This window comes from Ooceraea biroi, chromosome 12 (genome assembly GCF_003672135.1).
Source record: "Ooceraea biroi isolate clonal line C1 chromosome 12, Obir_v5.4, whole genome shotgun sequence".
Classification (NCBI taxonomy): domain Eukaryota; kingdom Metazoa; phylum Arthropoda; class Insecta; order Hymenoptera; family Formicidae; genus Ooceraea; species Ooceraea biroi.
Genome location: NC_039517.1, coordinates 10,148,752 through 10,170,174, shown reverse-complemented (window position 1 = coordinate 10,170,174; position 21,423 = coordinate 10,148,752). Strand labels below are relative to the sequence as shown.

At 38.7% G+C, this 21,423-nt stretch overlaps 3 protein-coding genes and 1 non-coding gene across 5 annotated transcripts; 2 read left to right on the top strand and 2 right to left on the bottom strand.

Moving 5' to 3' along the window:
• Positions 1-451: 451 nt before the first annotated feature.
• On the bottom strand, positions 452-4,275 carry LOC105285427 (dynein light chain 2, cytoplasmic). 2 transcript variants are annotated; one of them, XM_011349626.3, is made up of 3 exons: positions 3,947-4,275; positions 2,438-2,555; positions 452-1,678 (listed from the first exon to the last, which is right to left on the bottom strand). In XM_011349626.3, exons 2-3 carry the CDS (start codon positions 2,543-2,545, stop codon positions 1,517-1,519), a joined length of 270 nt encoding a protein of 89 aa, XP_011347928.1. In that variant the 5' UTR covers positions 2,546-2,555; positions 3,947-4,275; the 3' UTR covers positions 452-1,516. The 2 variants fall into 2 exon arrangements, with proteins under 2 accessions (XP_011347928.1, XP_011347927.2); XM_011349625.3 differs by lacking the exon at positions 3,947-4,275 and adding an exon at positions 3,042-3,065.
• Positions 4,276-5,381: 1,106 nt separating this feature from the next.
• On the top strand, positions 5,382-8,589 carry LOC105285418 (lysosomal aspartic protease). The gene is made up of 8 exons (XM_011349616.3): positions 5,382-5,589; positions 6,416-6,663; positions 7,006-7,124; positions 7,216-7,415; positions 7,488-7,610; positions 7,680-7,827; positions 7,975-8,067; positions 8,144-8,589. Exons 1-8 carry the CDS (start codon positions 5,528-5,530, stop codon positions 8,303-8,305), a joined length of 1,155 nt encoding a protein of 384 aa, XP_011347918.1. The 5' UTR covers positions 5,382-5,527; the 3' UTR covers positions 8,306-8,589.
• On the bottom strand, positions 8,586-10,651 carry LOC105285419 (ubiquinone biosynthesis O-methyltransferase, mitochondrial). The gene is made up of 5 exons (XM_026974301.1): positions 10,218-10,651; positions 10,020-10,134; positions 9,292-9,784; positions 9,008-9,188; positions 8,586-8,892 (listed from the first exon to the last, which is right to left on the bottom strand). Exons 2-5 carry the CDS (start codon positions 10,079-10,081, stop codon positions 8,765-8,767), a joined length of 864 nt encoding a protein of 287 aa, XP_026830102.1. The 5' UTR covers positions 10,082-10,134; positions 10,218-10,651; the 3' UTR covers positions 8,586-8,764.
• A 6,096-nt stretch (positions 10,652-16,747) lies between these two features.
• Positions 16,748-17,438, top strand: LOC105285420. The gene has a single exon (XR_003407335.1). It is a non-coding gene; the product is annotated as an uncharacterized LOC105285420 (transcript).
• The last annotated feature ends 3,985 nt before the right edge of the window (positions 17,439-21,423 follow it).

The window sequence follows — 21,423 nt, the reverse complement described above, 5'->3', positions numbered from 1 at the left end:
TGTGACTCGATTTCTCTTTCTTATCTGTCATATAGTTTTACTTTCGGGCACTCTGCATACAAATGCGTGATGATCGTTGCTTATAAAAGTCGTGACGTCGTGAGCTCTCATATATAAAAAAAGGATCATGCACAGTGTGTAATAGTACTTTTGATATTATTTAATAGTCAGTCTAAAATTTGAACAATGTAGCAACGTTTACGATAATCAAATACTGCATGAAAAATCGTTTGAAGATTGCACTATATATAAATAGTATAATATATATTTATATATATATATGTATATAATCTATATATTTATTATATATATAAGTACCATAATATGGAGTGTTGAATATTACATAAAAGATAGAATTTAATATGGGCAGGTGATATTTCTCTTTTCTGAAAACAAACTTTCCCTAAGTATCGCCTCAAGATAAAATGCGTCTTTACCTTCTTCTTTTTTGTTTTGTTTGCTGTTAATAGTCCGTGTGCACGATATAAAAATTGTGAAGGTAGCAATGAACGAGTCAGTTATCGTTATTCAATAGCATGTTAGTTTTATATCGATCGAAATAAAGTTGTTATTAATAGACTATTACGTGCACGATGGTGGTATCGTACGCCGAGACAGAGAGAAATTAAGCGCTTTTCTTTTTTTTCCTTGTTTTCGTTTTTCAATCGCTGCGAAATTTCTTAATCTAACAAAAAAAAAATATGTCAACCGCTGGGAAAAATATACGAAATCAGATTCTTAGTCGGTACGCAGAACACGCAAGAGATGCGACGACGGTTTTTTTTCCAATTAATATAAAATAACAGAGGGCAAAATAGATCTCGCTTGGGCTTACATTCATTATTGGCGATTTAGCTTATACGAATATACCATACACTTTCGATTCTCTTTTCCGTTTCCTCTCTCGCGTAGACTCGAGCGGAGCTACGACCAAATCATCCCACCTAACGCGAATGTAGAGCGCGTGTAGAGTGTATTTAGAATGTTTCCTGAACACTATCATATCAAACAATCGTGATAAAATTTGCTAATTTATTAAAATCGCCAGTACTGAACTCAACCATATATCCTTGCGTTATTTACCTAATAATATAAAACAAGAACACAACAAACTTCTTGGCATACAAAATACATTTTAACATGTAAGGTTGTATGTCACATCTTCGTCTTCCTTTTTTTGTTTGTCTCCCCCTCCCCGCTCTCCCGCCGGTTTTATCTTCCTACCCCACAGGGGCGCTAGAATTTCTTCCGCGTTTATCTCTCCGCTTATAATAACGATGAACAACATACCAAGTTGGAAACATTGATATTTCTCCTTTACTTGCTTATTGGGCGCATGCGTTACTTTTTTAAAATAAATTTTTTAATGTATACATATACATGGAGTTCCTTTTACACATGGTGGTGATTTTAAAATGCGTTTTGCGCAGTGAATAAGGACAGGAGGAAGGAGGAAGGGTGAGAGGTAGGAAGGAAAAAAGGAAGGATGGAGTTTTAGGTGGAAAGGGGTGCGAGCTTATCCGCTCTTAAAGAGGAGAATGGCTACCTGACCAAGATAAAAATAGATAAAATGTCTTGTTTCGTGCGTCACGTAACTGCCGAAATTACGTCCTACGATGCAATGCCACGTTGGGTTGTACTTTTTATCGAACTCTTTCTTGATAAATGCCGCAATATCCTGAAAACCGATATACCAATGAATGTTAATGACGAGATCAGTAGCGATATCGATCCAACAATTTCATCGTGTTCATTTCATGCTTAACGAGCGCAACAGAAACTTTTCGAGGACGAGCACGAAATAGCGTTCTCTCAGTTTCGGTAACTGCTTTAAAAATTTATTTTTTTTATTGAACACTATTGCGAAATGAAAAAATTTTACATTGCTTTGTAGATGTAAATTATCACTTCAAATTTATTCTAGTTTATTCTACTTTTCGATTAAATCTGTTTCGCAACTATTTCGAAATACTACTGCTTAACTGTTTGACTATCACGTACAATGCGATCGCGCTGTTACCATTCCTCATCGAAAAGTGCCGTTGCTGTCGCTCCAGTTAGTTCAACTGATGGTGTGCTCGAATTCTACCATTGCAATTTGAAGAAATTATGCTCATCATAAAAAAAACAAAGTGGGATACTTTTAATACAATTTGATACTTTTTGGAAACACAGAAGCGTGATCGTGCTGCTTGATAATTTTCGACGCAATCGCCTGTAGTACTGTACTCAAACAGTTAGTGCAGATTACTGTACCAAATTCTACGGCGAATTAATTATGATTTACCGATTTGGACTGAATATAAAAAAAGATTATTAAATATATCTACACATACTCGGATCACATCTCAGACAATTGTTTGCAGAATATGTGCTTGATGGAATTCAATTATCTTGTGTATGCATGCATTAGATAAGATGCAAGGGGTATATGTACCTTTTCTATGTTATATTTTTCAAGAGCTTGAGTAGCGCAGTCAACAGCATCTTGCTGCATCTCCTCCGACATATCAGCATTCTTGATCACTGCCTTTCGGTCCGACATTTTGTTTGATCTAAAATACAAAGATAGTACAATCACGCTGCGCTCATTAGCACACAGTGAGCTGTAACTTTTAATGCCACTATTACGCAAGAGACTTGAAACGCCGGCACTGATTATAAAATTAAAAACAAAGCGAATTCACAGGCACGTGTGTGGAGGAGCGTGTGTGTATGCCTTGCTACGTGAAAAATCGTTAAAACAAACACATTTTGAAAGTGTGGTGTGAACTCAGTTACGGGACACACACAAAAAAAAAGAGAGACTTAAATATAGTCCAGATATAAACCATGGACGCTGCCTATTCTTTTTATCCCTGGATTTTTTCACACCACTTTCAAAATAAACCACTTATTTATAAGTGACATTATCGGCATTTTCAGCCCGAGGTTAAATGCCACGAAGGTGAAAACGCGTGAGTTGACAGTTCGGTAGGCGGGTGGTAGGATGTCCCACGCGTGAGCTATCGAAAGCTATCGAAAAGTCTAGAAGGATAAACCTGGAGCATGGGAAGCGCACGACTTTGACAGTAGCGCGCACCTCCAACGCCGGCATCACAATACCCGCCGTGAGTTATGTGCGGGTAATGCACGCTTCAAGACGAGAGTCAGAAAGAGAGAAGGGGAGAGAGAGAGAGAGAGAGGAAGAGACAAGGAAGAGGAGGGAAAGAGAGTAAGCTAGCGCGGCAGAGAAATAGAGACGAAGACTATCGCTCGCGCGAATATCGGTACGATGCACAAATAGAGAACAAGAGAGCGAGAGCAAGAGGGCTAGAGAAAGTGAGATGAAGAGATATAGCTAGAGCAAGAAGCATTCAAAGAGCGAGCGAGCAATAGGCAGAGCGAGTAAGTAAGAGGTGTGCGTGTGTGTGAGAGCGAGAGAGAGACGGAGTAACCAGCGCTCCGTTAATAGAGGGGGAGAGGCGAAAGGCGCGGGAGGATCGCGAGTGTTTTGTCGATATGAGACAATAAAGAAATGCAATTTGGCCGGCACGCGAGGTGTACGGCCCGTAAAACTGGGTCGCGACGACGCCGCATGTTCTACCAACATCGTCGTTGTCGGTAACGACGATGACGACCACGATGACGACGAGCAACACCATCCGCCTCTCCTTTTTCTTTCTCACCGCCAAGAAAATCCTTCAAGATTTATCTGATACGAGACGAGAACGCGCGCGTCAGGATGACGTGCCCGACGAGGTGATCCAACCTCGGCGATCGCCTCCGTATCGCCGGGGGGAAAAGGAAAAAAAAAACAGAGAGAGAGAGCGAAAGCAACAGAGAAAAGTTCGAGGCGGCACGTCGTCTCGTCTCGTCTACGTCGCGTCAATCGTCAATCCCGGGCGGCACGGCGAGACGGTTAATGCCGCACGTCGCATTCGCATCCGCGAATTCTTATCTTTACCTTTTCTCACACGGTTGACAGTCTCCAGCGGATCACACAATACGCCCTCCTCCCTCCGGTGTCCGGACGTGCGGTGGCCGTTCGTGAGTCGGCGAACGCGTTTATTTAAGCGCGCGCGCTTGTGATTCCGCGTGCGTGCCGTTGGACAGACGCGACCGAGCTGCGATGTAACTTATCGGATGGCGATCGCCGCTTCCTGCTGCTGCCACTGGACGCTGTCGCTGCTTCACACACTCGGGAAATTTTGGGCTCGCTGGCTCCGGGGGCCAAGAGAGAGGAACGATAACTCCACGATCGGGCTCGGGACTGAGACTGCGGCCAGTCGCCGCGCGATGCTGATACGCGATTGGCCGGTCGGCAGGGTCTTCTATCAGGGTCTTCTATCGGCCCGGCGTGCACCGCGCGAGATGAAGCGCGAAAAAACAAATGCGCATCGACGGCGCGCGTGATCTCGCGAAAAAAGGAGCTGGGAAAAAGTGCAATCGAGAGGAACACGTGCAAATGACTAGTAATTGATCGCCGCACTCGGCAGATTCAGCAGTTGGACAACGTTACTAGATTTTCCGCCGAATCGCTCATCCAATTTCCAATTGGCATATATTTTTCGATCTAAAGGAATATACCAATTGGATACAGGAGCTTAGCTCACTCGGCGCTCAGTGAACGTTCAGTCTGCTGATTGTGAGTGCAGCCGATGTTGAAAGAGATAAACGCGTAGAAATAAACGAGACGGGAGAAACTACGAATTCGCGTCGAGCGAAAGAGAGAGATTTCGGATTTTTCCAGGAAACGGTTATCCAAATTTCGGCGATGTTTCTCCTTTCCTGTTATCGAGACGCGAGCATGTCTCGTATTATTTGCAGCAGTTACAACCAGAAATACATGCGATACGTGCGACGTGATCATGTGATTAACCATGATTGACCACGTGACCATGTTGTTGCTCGCACGCGTCGAATTACTGGAAGCACGAATCTAATAAGCGGAAATAAGCTTCGTCCTTCCTTATCATCGTAAATTTTTGTACGATTGTTAATGATCTGCATAATAGCAACACATTAATCTTGAACAATACCAGCGCGTTGTCAGGTAGGACACGCCAATATAAGTTAGAGTAACTTATAACTTCGAGTTTCGATCTGTTTGCAAAATGCAGCGACGCGTGCCTCAATTCCGATGACGCAAGCGTGTTTTTGCGAAGCGCGCTCGTTCTTTCATCAGTCATCCGCCTAAATAACCCGAGTGATGCCAATTAGAGAGAAAAATATGCACGCGCAGGAAAGTGTATCTTTAGATTTGATTAATGAACAATACGTTTTTCTCGACACGTTTCGAACGTTTCGCGCACCGCGATATATCGCGAGCGCTCGAGCGCCTGGCTCCCCCCCCCCCATGCGCAGGCGTACGCGAGCGTATATATATCGCCACGCTGCGTCGATAAACGTCGTCAGCGAGAGCGCTAGTGGTCAACGGGTGTTTGGTTTTATGCGCGTTTAGCGACAAAGTGCGAAAACTTGACGTTTCATGTTGAATTCGTGAGCCCGTTGCATCGGAGCATCGTTTGTCGGAAAATTCAGAAATATGTTTCGCGTCTTCGTGGCGATCGCGGCACTCCTCGTGCTGGCCGATGCGCAGCTGCAGAGGTGAGTAAATTGTATCGACATCGCGTGATAAATACTGATTAGTCAATGTCCTCTTCCTCTCCCTCCTCCTCCTTCCTTTCGTGACTTTGTCAAATTGACGGAAGAACGATGTAAATACGAGATACTTTAACGTAAAAAAAATATATCTCTCTATATGTACATGAGAAGTAGAGAAAAAAAGATTCTTCTTCGAGAAAATCTTTCGAGAATTCTCGTACTTGGCATTTTTCTTTGTCTACTTCAGACTTTGTCCGTTCCAAACGAGATTGGGATTGGACGAGTACTTCGACTCGTAGATAAAATATTCTCAGTTACATCTTTTTATATCTTCTCCTCGGTATTTTAGTGCGTAGCGCAAATAGATTGGCTATATATTCCTGTGAACCGATCTTGTTTGTTTTCTCGTGCATACGCCCGCGTACTCTATTTTTACTGGTGAAAGTATAATTGTTATATTCAACTTCGAGCTTTATGTTCTTCACACGAAATTGCGAATTGTCTTATCTATATAGCTAAAATTGAGGCTATTAAAACATATCAGAGATCAGGAATTAGCAGTTCAACAATCGTTGCCGATAAATTACAGGTCGTCGCCTGAAAGGAATTAAGTCACTTCAAATATTTCATTAAGATTAAGGAAGGTCCGTAATAATTTGTTAACGCACATATGCACAGGATAATTAACTGAAACAAAGATTAAATGGATATGATTCAGTTCCCTGACTAATGACTCACATCCTGATATGACTATTGTGTTTTGAATACGAAACAGTGGCTCACAAATATTTACATGTGTTCTTTTACATTATGTATGTGTTGTTTCAAGAATCTCACTGCACAAGACTGATTCCATACGCAAAGCCTTGAAGGAAGTTGGTACCGAGCTGCACCAGATTCGTATGCTCGAGGCTACCTCTCCTTCACCAGAACCTCTCTCCAACTATCTAGACGCGCAATATTATGGCGTTATCAGTATTGGAACTCCGCCACAGGAATTCAAAGTAATCTTCGACACCGGTTCCGCTAATCTCTGGGTACCATCCAAACAGTGCCACTACACCAACATCGCTTGCCGTGAGTATCCCTGGTGCTCGAGTATTTATCTCAATGTCCGATTTCATGAGGTGAAATTACGTATTATAGGTAACGTAACCGTATTATGTAGGCAAACTCCATAATCGTGCGTCGCGACTTATTTGTGTAATTTATCATACTTTCCTTCGAGATACAAACGACCTCTGACACATTAAGATAACTCGCGAGTCACAACAGATGCATCTAACTACATCTGGTTGCTTAAATGGATATTTATATTGACATGGATATTTTTATGTAAAATAATCTAACGTTGGTCTCGTAAAATCGGAGTTAACATCTCTGAATTACGTGTCTCTCTCTCTCTCTCTCTCATTACAGTGTTGCATCACAAGTATGATAGCAGGAAATCCAACACGTACAAGAAAAATGGCACCGAGTTTGCTATCCACTACGGCTCTGGCAGTCTATCTGGATTCTTATCTACTGATGTGGTGACCGTGAGTCATTAAACTGCTAACTCAACAGCGTGAGACTTACAGTCTACTAAATAATTATAAACATTTTTCAAAAAATCGTTTTTTCTCGTAGGTCGCTGGACTCAATGTCCGGGATCAAACGTTCGCGGAAGCGCTCAGCGAGCCGGGCCTGGCCTTCGTTGCCGCCAAGTTCGACGGTATTCTGGGAATGTCCTACTCAACGATATCTGTCGACGGGGTGACCCCAGTGTTCTACAACATGGTCAAGCAACAGCTGGTGCCACAAGCTATCTTCAGCTTTTACCTGAACCGGTACTGACTCCCGCTTCACGCCAAATTAAACCTCGCCTCTGCTCTGCTTGATTGTAAAAACATTCTGTGCAGAGATCCTTCGGCCAAGGTGGGTGGCGAGATGATACTGGGCGGTTCCGATCCCGAGCATTACGAGGGCGAGTTCACCTACGTCCCCGTTACCCGCAAAGGATACTGGCAAATTACCATGGACGGGTATGTATACAATGTTCAGATTACACGCTGATCATGTATCAACCAATCGTTCATGTTATCGCTTCGTAGAATTAAAGTAAGTGGCAAGAAGTTCTGCGCGTCTGGCTGTCAAGCCATCGCCGATACCGGCACCTCTCTGATAGCTGGACCGACCGAGGATATCGCGGCTATCAACTCGGAAATTGGAGCTACCACTATCATAGGTGGTGAAGCCATGGTAAGTGAACAATTTTTATTTTCCGGACTAGCACAATCTAAAAAAATTATTTATGCGATACTTTTGCGAGTACAATATAAATGACTTCAACATTAATTAAAGAAATATTGGACAAATTACTAATCCGACGTTATCCTTTGATCAAAGGTGGATTGCAGTCTGATTCCTCAATTGCCCATGATCAATTTCGTCTTTGGCGGTAAGTCGTTCAGCCTAAGTGGCGAGGATTACATCCTTCAAGTGAGTATTGGTGTTACGCGAGTTTAAATTTTTATTGCTTGGAATAAAAAAATTTTAATGTAATGATTCTGTTTAGATTAAACAGTTCGGCAAGAAGATCTGCATGAGTGGTTTCATGGGTATGGATATACCTCCACCGAACGGACCACTGTGGATTCTGGGTGACGTGTTCATCGGCCGTTACTACACCGAATTCGATATGGAGAACGACAGAGTGGGATTCGCGCCGGCAAAATAGAGGCTTTTTCCTTGTTTCTCGCTATAGACATTAGACAAAATAATTTCGCGAATGATAAAATTTCTCTAGGATTTCTCCGCCTTATTGCCTTGTAATTCGTGATGATTCTGCGTGCGAGTGTATCGTTATACGTTTGTGATATATCTTAGATGATTAGACCGAAGATATATGTGATATTTCCAATGAGAATTCTGTATATCTTTTCCTCAGCATTAATACTGTATTACAAGGTACGATTTTTCTGGATAAACTAAGTTTGTTAATAAAACGCATTGTTTTCATACCACGTGACAGCTGTACATATCCTCTCAGCTCTTTTTATTCCAACTCATTTATTGTTACAAATATATAAGCCTGAGTTTAGTATATATTTTTTCTATGTATTAATATTGTTAGTGCGCACGTGCACTGATGAAGTAGCAGAGTAAAAAGTGTAGTCGTAGTTATCAATCGATTTAGTTATGCATTAATCTTCTTTTGCTTAACTGCATGAACTGCATAATTAATCCCTTTATACGAGGAGAAGGACCAATGATACGACAGAGGATTGAATCTTATACCATGAATTAATTTCGTTTTGCAGTCATCTATAACAAAGATTGAAAACAGACTTCAGTCACAGCACACAAAGGTATTTGCATGAATAATTGTTAGAGGATTGAAATTAATAGTAGACATGATTTTGCTGCATGTGAAACTTACATTTTTCTAAAATACGTTGAACTTCATGAGGAGCGACAAACTTATTCCACTGGTGAGTGCCACAAGGCACAAGCTTCCAGATATATTCCGCTACTATAATAGCACCCAACCAAGACGCCAGAGTTTTGTTTACTGTCGTCACGAAGATTGATCCGCCGGGTTTCAGAACCTTTACACATTCCTGCAGAAAATATTTGTAAGCTGTTTTATGCTCGGTGTGTTTGATTATATATGCAATATATGCTTCATTGTTTTATTTGTTTAATAATAATACTCATTTGTACCTTTAGGAACAGCTCAGGATCTGTCACGTGTTCCACAACCTCGGAAGTTATAAGGGCGTCGTATGATTCCTTGTTATTCTGAGAAAACTCTTCTATAGTTGTGCAGAAGTAAGTAACGCGATCCGATATGTCAGGATCTAGTTTCACATGCTCTTTAGCAATATTGATCAAATCTGTAGCTGCGTCAATCCCAGTCACCTGCGCTCCTGTTCTAGCCAGAGACTCGGTCAATATACCACCGCCACAGCCAACATCCGCGATCTTGATTCCGTTCAACGGAAGAGCTAGGTTTTGTGATTTGAAACCAGTATTGGCCAAACTTTTTCTAACGAATTCTACTCTGACGGGGTTAAATGTGTGAAGTGGCTTTACTACACCGTTCTCATCCCACCATGAGTTCTTCCAACCAGAGAGATGATCAATCTCTTTTGGATCAACTGTCGAAATTGCTTTGGCCATTATGTTAACGCATTTAACACTTTTCTGCGTCAATCTGTAATGTCAGAGCTTCTTGATTAGTACTTCTGACTTCTGAACAAACACTTTATAAAAATATGACTGATAAGAATAATCATGATTAATTAATGTTTTTAGGATCAAAGAACAAGCAAATAATGTTAATGTTAATATGAATAATATAAATATTTGTATAAAAATTGGACAGAATAATAGCTTGTTGTGATGAACAATGTGATTAAATATTGTAACCAAATATAATTTCAACATACTTGTTTTGAAGAACACTTCCTGATGATATATTGGAAGGTGCAAAAATTCTGAGGGCTTTCATATTCGTTCTTGATCGTGAATGCAATGCTGGATGCAATGATCAAAATGGTGATTCTGTAAATATATTAGAACAAATCCAACAAATCTTGAAGAATCTCTAAAGCAGCATGGTTAAGGGTCGGCTTTCTGCTACCTACCATCTTGGTTTTGTGACGTCTCAGGCGAGGAACGACACGATGTAAAATTCTTATGTCTCACAGCTTTATTTTTCACCTTTTCCCCACAAGAAAAATATTTTTGTATTCTTGAAATCTGTAAAATGTACGAGAAACTCTGACATCTGTCCGATGCATTTCGTAGAATCGTAAAATAATTCCTAAAATAAGGACAATTTTTCAGCTGTCAAAATGATTCCAGCAGCGGAGCTATATGATTTAATATTGCGATTTTAACACTGTGTCATCACTAAATCAAAGTTCCTCGTATATTTCGCACTTCCGCACATTACAAAAATTTATAGTTTTGACTGGAAAACTGAAAACTAACGAAATGGGACGCAAGAACTTTTTCGAGACGCAAAAGCATGCCTACAATTTCGGGCTTTTTACACGTGTGGCGTCAAATTCGCTTAGTAATAGTAGGAATCTTGACGTATCGACATGCCTTACTCGTTGGGTCGATAAATGATCATCGCGCGCGGTTCATCGGAATATTCAAATATAACATTAAGAATTAGAAGTAATTAGTTTTCTCTTTAAATAAATATTTATTTATTTATTTATTTAAATATATATATATTTATTTATTTAAAGACTAGAAATGAGCAACATGAGTTATACAAAATGCAACCTACATAATGCATTGCAGTGAATTAGATGAACATTTCGGCCCGATTTCTAAGGTGATGCCTACTGTCCCCCAGCTGCTTCCCCGGGGCAGGAGCGTGGCTACATAAGAAATATTTCGGAATCGTATCTTCCTCCAAATTGTCATTAAAATATTCCTTGTTAATAATTTTAATTTTTATAAATAATTAAATGCTCAATTTTCTATAATTACTGTATTATTATAATAATATATTTGTGATAATAAATGTATATTATACGATTCCGGCATATTTTTTATGTAGAGACGCTCTTAAGAAACAGTGTCACACGCGCGATCGGCAGCTCCAGCTGTTCGGCTCCGAGAGGGCAGCGGGAGGACAGTAGGCGTTGCCTCAGAAATCGGGCCGAAATGTGCAACTAATTCCGAGCATTAATTAATATAATAAGATTCATTAAAACACTTGTCACTTTTGCCAGACGCCAGTTCGAACATCTACCCAGATAGTAAAATCTGAGCAAACAAATTTCGAGCAGTGCTTGCTACAAACTTTTGATTCCAGAAAGGCAACAAATTTGAAGCAAGATCTGTTTTCTGGAATTATGTTGTCAAATTGCTGCCAGAAGTGTGACAGAGCCTGCTGTCAAGCAACACGAGCAGATTTACAGCAAAAACCGCGCAAAGCCTGCGCTCATACCTGGCAACAGATTGGCGCCAGAAACCGAGCAAGGTCTGCGCGCAAAACTTGAGAGCAGATTGATAGCAAACACTGAGCAGACGTTGCACCCAATCAGCTGTTTAAATGGCTTTTATATGATCTATTATTGTATATTGCTATATTAAGTTTTCTTTATTCTGAAGAAGGAATGTGGAAAAAAATTACATAATTCGATAAAATTTATATTTCATTAATTTAATTTAATTAATTAAATAATATTAATGTTATTTATACAATTTATATAAGATTAAAATCAATCTGCTCTCAATCTGATAGTTTTAGAAGACGTCTTACCGGTAAAAAATGTTGCATGTATATCCATGCAGAATTGAATATACTTGTACAAGATTATACATAATCTGTACAGAAAATATATAATTATAAATGACAAAGTATAGAACGTTATATATATTTATATATAAATGCAATAACTGCTACATATAAGATGCGCACTTTGCATACTTATATATATAACGTTACAATGTTTTATATATAATTATATATGGATCTGTATTTGTCTAATATAGAATTATATATAAGTCTTATGCATCATGTATAAATATACATAAACACAAGTATGATTCAGATGCATTCATATATAATTGTATATGATTCTATATAAACTAGGAATATGTGTTTTCGCTCCGCACCGCTATGTGGTGCACACGTCGAGTTCTTACTCGACGTTAAGATTTAGCCTGACAGTTATATAATAAAGTTAATATACACGCCTTAGCATATTAATTTTTTTGAGAATTGTTGTGCTTGTGGTACAGAGACTCCCATGGACGTCCATGTAGTTTACGCACGCAAGCAATTTGAAGTTCGAAAAATTCAGACTTCCCATACAGCACGCAAAAATTGCATATATATTGCAGGAATCTTCCACCGCAACGTAGCAACATTGCAAATTCACTGCAAGATGTTTCTGCAGCATTACTATGGGATTGCAGGAATGTGAAAATGTCTGCTTTTCGGAACATTGCAACGAAACATCATAATAATATTGCAATGTAATGAATTTGCAATAATTATAATTATTCATTATTATATACTTTAAATATTTTTATTTATATAACTTCAATATTTTTATTTATTAATATAAATAGACAATTATATGTAATATAACAATAGTAATAAAAAATGAAATAAACATTTTCTCTATTTTTGTTATAAAAAGTAACTATTCTTTATAAAAAAAAAAACTTAAAAATCCTCTTCTTGAGATATTATTTTTCCTTTAATTATGTTAAAATATTTTTCCTTTAATTAAATAATTGAATCTTCTTCGTTTTTGTTTGTATGTTGCCTGTAAAAATAAAATAGGAATTAAAATTCATATATTAGCATAAAATTACATAAAAATATACATATACTGCAAGTATGTATAGAATTATATGTAAAATGACATACTTTGATCTCTCAATCCTAACCGGAGCTTGAGCAAGCCACTTGGAAATGCACTCAGCAATTTCTGCATCAGTGGCATGATTGTGTATTTCACGAACAGCTTCTACAACAGAAAAAGTTATTAAAAATATTACAACTATTAATATGCAGTTTTCTAATGAATTTCCATAATTTTGAGGTTATAGTGATATAAACCGTGAGATAGGCAAATAGAGTGATTCTCTATTATAATTAATAGATACAAGATTAACAGCACACAAGTGCTATAATTAGACATAATATTATAAAAAAGTACTTACCTTTTTCTTTTACGTAACTACTTTCTTTTAGAATGATGCTCGCGTCGTACAACCACCATGTTCTTTAGATAGTCGAAAGAGACAAACACCGTATGCACATATATATTACCGAGCTCAGATTCTGGTCATCACACATCATTGGTCGAATAGATTTGGACGAATCTCGTTAGGATAGGAAGACTCTAATGTTTTAATAAAATGAATTATTAATATTAATTAATTACAAATTTTGATTGTGCAATGTTTCTGAAATATTAATGTCATGTTGCTACAAGTGTGCTGGTATTTTGCGGATATATATTTCTGCAATGTTTTGTACTGTTGCATTGCAATTTGCAACGTTGCAACGTTGCTGCAATGTTGGTGCAAGCTTCTGTGCTGTATGGATTTAGATTACAATAAATAATATATTTTACTACTTACGTATCTTTAATAATATACAAATTATATATCATATCCATTTATATATAAGCATATCTATTGGGTTGTTCGGAAAGTTATTTCGTTTTTTCAAGGAAAAATGAAAAGCGGTTTTTTCATATTTAGAATAAATTTTATTCAGTGATGTATTGGCCATTTTGTTCCACTACCTTTCGCCATCTTTCTGGCAACTTTAAGATTCCACGCTCATAGAAGTCCTTCTCCTTATTGACAAAAATTGAAGCAAGTGATTTTTGACGCCTTCATTTGAATCGAAGTTTACATTGTTCAAAGAATTTTGTAGAGACCGGAACAAATGGTAATCGGATGGTGCCAGATCAGGAGAGTATGGTGGGTGTGGTAGCACATCCCATCCAAGCTGTAAAAGCTTCTGGCGAGTGACCAAACTTGTGTGTGGTCTGGCATTGTCGTGATGGAATACGACACCTTTCCTATTCGCCAATTCTGGTCGCTTCTGCTTGATGGCAGCATCCAATTCATCCAGCTGACGACAATACACTTTCGAATCAATCGTCTGGTTGCTTGGTAGTAGCTCGAAAAATACGATTCCCTTCCAATCCCACCATACAGAAAGCATGATCTTCTTTTGATGAATATCTGCCTTGGATATCGATTGAGCAGGTTCATCTTGCCTGGACTATGATAGTTTTCGCTTAATATTGTTGTAAACAATCCATTTTTCATCTCCAGTTATGATTCGCTTCAAAATGGTTCATTTTCTTCACGTTTCAACAATGAATCGCAGATGGTAATGCGTCGAATCAAGTCAATTTCCTTTAAATTGTGTGGAACCCAAATATCGAGCTTTGAAACGAATCCAAGGCGTTTCAAATGATCGTAAACGGTCGAATTCGATAAATTTAACTTTTCAGCAATTTCGCGTGTTGTTATGCGCCGGTTTGCATCCACCAGAGCCTTTATTTTCTTGTCATCAGCTTTAATTGGCCGACCTGAACGTGGTGCATCTTTCAAATCGAAATTTCGAAAACCAATTCTGACACTGACGTTCACTCAATACATCTTCTCCGTACACGGCACACAAGTTTGTTCTCGCTTGTACTGCATTTTTACCCTTTCGGTAGTAAAAAAGTAAAATATTACGAAAATGCTCACTTTGATTTTCCATGTTTGATGTGATGCCAAAAAAAATTACTTGACAGATCGCAACACGATAAAATACTAAATGACGTCTGAAATGTCAGTTGTCAAAATATAAAACGAATTTGCCGCTTAGAGTAAGGTTAAGTATCGAGGAACGCGACTAACGACATCTCTTTGTGAAAAACGAAATTACTTTCCGAACAACCCAATATTTATATATGGACAAAAATGATATATAATTTTGTATAACCAGTTTTGTCTGATTACATATAAAAAATATTTTACCGGGTTATAAGAATATAAGACGTCTTTTAATGTTATCTGGAAAGTTTTGCGCGCAGATCCTGTTCGGTTTCTGGCGCCAATCTGCTGCCAAGTTATGAGCGCAGACTCTGCGCGGTGTTTGCTGCAAATCTGCTGCTATTGCCTGACAGCAGACTCTGTCGCCAAAACACAAGCTGAATGCGGACACAGATGGCTACGGTTTTGGTATGGGTTTTTGATCAAATTTGCTACCAATCTGCGCGCGGTCTGCGATCAATTTGCTTACTGGGTAGATTACTCAATCAGATCAGATCAGATTTATATATCAAATTAGATATTTTTTCTTGACGGAAGAGAATTATGTTTTGATTAAGGCGATCCTGGAGTTGCTAGTGAAAAGTGTTGCCAATTGCACACATACATATACAAAAATTAAAGTTGAAATGCTTTTTATAAAAATTTCGCATTTTGTACATACAAAATTGCGGCGGCCACCACTCAGGATAAAATAAAGGAATATAATGAAGCTTTTCGAGGTGACTTTAGAAGCGTAATAAAAAAGAAAAGTATTTGTGAAACTCTTGTACATTAAGATGTAAAATTCTATTTATCGCTATATGCAAGTTTAACTGATTGTTCTTTATTAATTCTTATATTTTATTCATTATTTAGTTGAAACTGTAGATAAACCTTCAAATCTTTCTAGTTTTCGAGAATCTATAGAGATTCAAGTACTGAGAATCTATATATGTATAAGCCAAATACCACTCACTCACTGACTCATCAACGTGCAGCCCGAACCACTGCACCTATCGACTTGAAATTTTAAGGGTATATTCCTACTATCACGTAGCTAGGTGCTCACTAAGGGAGGGTTTTCCGAAATTCCACCCTTAACGGGTGAGAAGGGGTAAAATGTGTTTTTATTTAATTCTACACATAAATATCGCGGGCGAAGCCGGGACGGGGGATGCTAGTGATTTATAAGAATAAATAAATAATTTTATCTTCTTTTACATGCCATAAATTTAACATTATTACAAATAATATTTCTTACTGTTACAAATTTAATCGAAACGGCGAAGAATGATACGTTATACTACTATGAGATAACGTTAAGAGCACACTGTCGTATAAGTTGTATATAACAAGAATTTAAAACGCGCTCATCAGATATACTCGATAGCGTAGTGGACTAGGACGAGGACTGTGGCGCTCAACGACTCAGGTTCGAATCCCTTGGTAGGAAAAAAATTTTAAGTAACAAAATTTGTAGAGTATATATATATATCAAATAGCAAAGCTCAGAAGTGAATATAGGCTGCGGTCCGAAATGCGCTCACAGTGCTGAAAGCGTCCTCCATCCTTGTTGCTTATTATATGTCGAAGAAAGATAGAAGACGCTTTCAGCACTGTGAGTGTATTTCGGACCGCAGCCATAGTAAAAGTGTATTAATTGATAAATAGGTGAAAATTAATTGTTTAAAATGTGCAGACTACTAGTGCGAATTTCAACAGTGCGCGAAATTACTAATGTAATGTGCACTAATAGTTTTCAATAGTTGTAATTTCAGTAGTTACTATAAGTTATTTTCCGTGAGGGATACGCTGTTCTGTAGGTGATTCTTCAATTGGTGCTTCGAAAGTTGATAATCTAGTTTTCGGCAATATGAGTACAGTGAAGAAAGTGGACGGTGATGAGATATTGTACTTAAATGAGATCCACGATAAGGTATCCAGGACTTTGACATCCAACGACGTGGGGGCAGTTCCAGCCATCCATTCCATTCCATCAATCGGCCTGCGCGCTGGCTTCTCAACGGAAGCCGACGAGGACAAATCAGTCTCCAAATCGAAAATCGACGACGGTAACGATGAAAACCTGAATGGACAGCCATTGTCAGCAATCGGTTTTAATAAAGATAGGTCTCTGGCGGAGACGAAATCGCACCCAGATTGGCCGAATAACGTGTTCCTGCTTGCACCGTCAACCGTACAGCTCGCCACACCAGATGTAAACATCTACCTGCACAATAAGACCCTGGCCCAGGGCATGATGGACGTGGCACTACTGTCTGCCAACGTTAATCAAATGCGCTATGTTCTGCAGACAGATGGTAGGCATCCGTACTTCTACCCTTCGCTGATCATGATCAGCATGAGCCTGTTCCTGCAAATCGCTGTAGGCATTGGTCTAATATGGGATGTCTATACTGTCAAGAAGCATGAGCAGATGTGCAAGGCGAACAAAGCTAATAACTGGAGCGTAATAGGCATTTTTCTTGTTACGATATTAAATGTCTTTATCTTGATCTTCGTTTAGCGTCGTCGATCAAATACAACCAAGCGTTACGGCGTAATATTAGGTTGTCCGGAAAGTTCGTGCCGATTTTTAATAGATGGCGTTGGAACATGTCTGAATATATCAATGTTATTGAAAACATACGATTTATATACATATGCTTAAAGGTGACATTTCAACGCATCTTTAGGAAAAAAGTTGTTTGAGATAAATTGATTTGTGTCAGTTTTGTACTCTTTTGAAGATGGAAGAAAACAAAGAACATTTTAGACACTTGATGCTTTTCTATTACCGGAAAGGCAAAAATGCCTCACAAGCAACAAATTCGATATGTTCTGTTTACGGAGAAGGCGCTTTAGCTGAAAGAACCGTACGTAAGTGGTTCGCTAAGTTTAGAGCTGGTGATTTTAACCTTAAAGACCAAGAACGCTCGGGCAGATCCTCTACTACTGATGATGACCAAATCAAGACAATGATCGAGAATAACCCGCGCTACACGACACGTAAATTAGCAGAGATACTGAAAATATCGAAAACCACTGTCCACGATCATGTAGTGAAGCTTGGTTACGTAAGTCGCCATGATGTATGGGTTCCGCATGAATTGGCCGTAAAAATTTAATGGATCGCATTTCTATCTGCGACTCGCTGTACAAGTGCAACGAAAACGTACCATTTTTGAAGCAATTAGTGACGGGTGACGAAAAATGGATCATTTACAACAATGTAGAACGAAAAAGATCCTGGGGTAAGCGAAATGAACCAGCATTAACCACTCCGAAAGCCAGCCTTCATCCAAAAAAAGTCATGCTCTGTGTCTGGTGGGATTGGAAAGGAATCCTATATTATGAGCTCCTACCACACAACCAAACGATAAATGCAGATAAGTACTGCTCGCAACTGGACGAATTAAAGACAGCGATTCAGGAAAAACGTCCAGAATTAGCTAATAAGAAGGGCGTCGTGTTCCATCAGGACAATGCCAGACCTCATGTTTCTTTGACTACCCGACAAAAATTGTTGGAGTTTGGCTGGGATGTGCTACCTCACCCACCGTATTCACCAGATATTGCACCTTCAGACTTTCACTTATTTAGGTCTGTGCAAAATTCTCTTAGCGGCAAGAACTTCAACTCTTTGATCGACATAAAAAACCACCTTGAGGAACTTTTCGCCGAGAATCCTAAGTTCTGGGAGAATGGAATCTTCCAGTTGCGTGAAAGATGGACAAAAGTTGTGAAACAAAACGGTGCATACATAAGTCAATAAATATTTATCGACATAAAAAAATGTTGCCTTTGAATTTTCCTTCAAAATCGGCACGAACTTTCCGGACGACCCAATAGATCGTCACTCTTTGTTGCTATAGCAACCATAAAGACAATATACTTATACTATCTCCTTAGAACATATTGTATATGACATTCTCTCGATAATATGCAATCGCATGCAATGCCTATGCAATCGCAAATCGTGTTTTTAATTACATGCAATATTAAATATGCATAAAATGTTTTTATTTTTTATTATATACTAGTGTTAATTTAATCATCAATTTAATAATTAAATTTACTAATTAAACATTGAGAGAGTTTTAAGGCTTCTGATGAACTCTTGTGCGGCCAAATTACATTACGGAATTACATTATGAAAATCAGAAGCGAAAAATTATATAAATAATTTATCTTAAAAGTTTTCTTGTATTTGTCAAACACAACTAAGATATTTTAAGTCCATAAACTTCAATAAATAGCCAGTAACTCCTCAAATTGCATATCACTTTATTCTGACCAAGCTGACATGCAATGATGTAATAAAAGTGATGACAATGGATTTTATTGAGCATAGTTATGATACTTTGCAGGCAGAGAGAGTTAAGAACAAAAGATAACGTTGTTATCATCGCCTATGATTATGTAACATATAAGATTATAACTTAATAGACATGTTTTTCACATTCTGCTAACAAGCACTACGTTTCAACCGTCATTCCGGTCCTTATCAACCCAGTAAGCAAACTGTCAGCAGTATATTGACAGATTGGCAGCAGATTCAATCAGAATAATGCAACAGATCCGGTACCATCTGTGTCCGCATTAAAATTGTGTTCTGCCAGCAGATCCTGCTAACATGATCTGACAGCAGATTGGCGACAGAAACCGAGCAGAGCCTGCCGACATAACCTGGCGGCAGATTGGCGGCAGAAATAGAGCAGGATCTGCGCAGTGTAGTTGGCAGCAGATTGGAAGCAGAAATCGAGCAGGCTCTGCGAGAAAGTGCCGTAGTAGTACAAATTTATTGGAGCAATATTGGTTAACAATATAAATCTAATTTTTTATGTGGGGTATGAATTAATTTTTTATATTAGTCTACTATTGTAAAGTAATCTGTTTTTTTAATCAATACTTAATTTGATTAAATGGGCAAATTTAATGCCTTCAGATTGCTTGCGGCGTGTGTGGACGTTGTCCATGAGAACCTCTGTGCCGCAAGTGCAAAATTCTTAGAAAAATTAATATTATTATGTCGAGACGCGTATATTAACTTATATAACTGTCAGGCTAAATCTTAACATCGAGTAAAAACTCGACATGTTCACCACCTAGCGGTGCGGAGCGAAAACGCATATTCCTAGCCGTGTAAATTTGAATAGTGTCAAAAGCTGCAGATCCTGTTCGGTTTCTGCCGCCAACCTGGCGCCAGGTTATGTCGGCAGGCTCTGTTCAGTTTCTGTCGCCAATCTGCTGTCAGATCATGTTATAAGCAGGATCTGCTGGCAGAACACAAGCTTAATGCGAACACAGATGGTACCGGATCTGTTGCATTATTCTACTTCAGATATGCTGCCAATCTGTCGGCATACTGCTGACAGTGTGCTTACTGGGTGGATTTTGTACCCAATCTGTGGCCTCTCTGCTCACATATTTTGTCGAACAGATTTTGTCAATGTCTGTTCTTCGCAGGTTTGGCTAACTGGGAAGTGTAATATTCGTCATAAGTTAATCACATTTTCCAGAATGCATAGCAATTTGTTAGCAAATTGTCACCAAATTTGCAGCAAATTTGTTCAAGCCTTGATACCAAATACCATAGCATCTGTGTCCGCGGTCAGGTTGTATTTTGCTGGCAATTCTTATTGACATACCATGATGCCAAATTGCCACCAAATATCGAGCAAAACTTGTTGATATAACCTCGACAGCAACTTGTCGCCAAAACGCGAGCAAGGTCTGCGCAGCATAAGTTGACGCCAACTTGTCGCCAAAACGCGAGCAAGGTCTGCGCGACATAAGGTGACGCTAAATTGTCGCCAAAACGTGAGCAAGGTCTGCGCGACATAAGTTGACGCCAAACTGTCGCCAAATCGCAAGCAAGGTCTGCGCGACATAAGTTGACGCCAAATTGTTGCCACAACGCGAGCAAGGTTTGCGCACCAAAAGTTTACGACAAATTGTCACCAAAACTCGAGCAAGGTTTGCCGTTCAAACGTGCGTTACATATACATATATATAGATCAGTATTTAAAACTTTAAAGATTATTAGTTAATTGGCCAATTATACCGGTATTTATAAAAAAATAAACATAATAAAATTTAACATATTTACTTTACTTTAATTATTGAATGGACGACAGGACTATTAGTGGCAACAATTATATATGTAAAGAAATTAAATATATTATACCGTAAATCGCCATTGTAAGACGAGCATTGTACAACACTCGTTGGCCTCCTTCACGGCCCTACCAAGTGAACGATGGTGCCAGTTAGAGAACCTCAAGTAAGAGTATGGACATCGTGGATTCGCACCTGATTGGTGGGATCGAAAATGGCGGATTTGAGGTTTATCAATTAAGGGACTCTACTAAATAAAATACATCTTTGTTAGAAAAAGAAATTGCACCTAACATTAATTGTAAAAATAACAATATCTTTATAAAATAAATATTCCTGATGAAAAAATTTATCATATTTTCTAAAAAAATTGGAACGTTTCTCAGAATAAATCAGAAAATCTAAAAAAATTTGAAAAATCATTACTTT

Coding starts and splice junctions, on each gene's coding strand:
- LOC105285427 (XM_011349626.3), bottom strand. CDS start 2,545: ATGTCGGACCGAAAGGCAGTGATCAAGAATGCTGATATGTCGGAGGAG. Junction 1,679..2,437: donor AAAAATATAACATAGAAAAG/GTACATATACCC, acceptor ATCGGTTTTCAG/GATATTGCGGCATTTATCAA.
- LOC105285418 (XM_011349616.3), top strand. CDS start 5,528: ATGTTTCGCGTCTTCGTGGCGATCGCGGCACTCCTCGTGCTGGCCGAT. Junction 7,611..7,679: donor TGGCAAATTACCATGGACGG/GTATGTATACAA, acceptor ATCGCTTCGTAG/AATTAAAGTAAGTGGCAAGA. Junction 8,068..8,143: donor GCGAGGATTACATCCTTCAA/GTGAGTATTGGT, acceptor GATTCTGTTTAG/ATTAAACAGTTCGGCAAGAA.
- LOC105285419 (XM_026974301.1), bottom strand. CDS start 10,081: ATGAAAGCCCTCAGAATTTTTGCACCTTCCAATATATCATCAGGAAGT. Junction 9,785..10,019: donor GGAAGTGTTCTTCAAAACAA/GTATGTTGAAAT, acceptor CTGACATTACAG/ATTGACGCAGAAAAGTGTTA. Junction 9,189..9,291: donor ATCCTGAGCTGTTCCTAAAG/GTACAAATGAGT, acceptor TATTTTCTGCAG/GAATGTGTAAAGGTTCTGAA.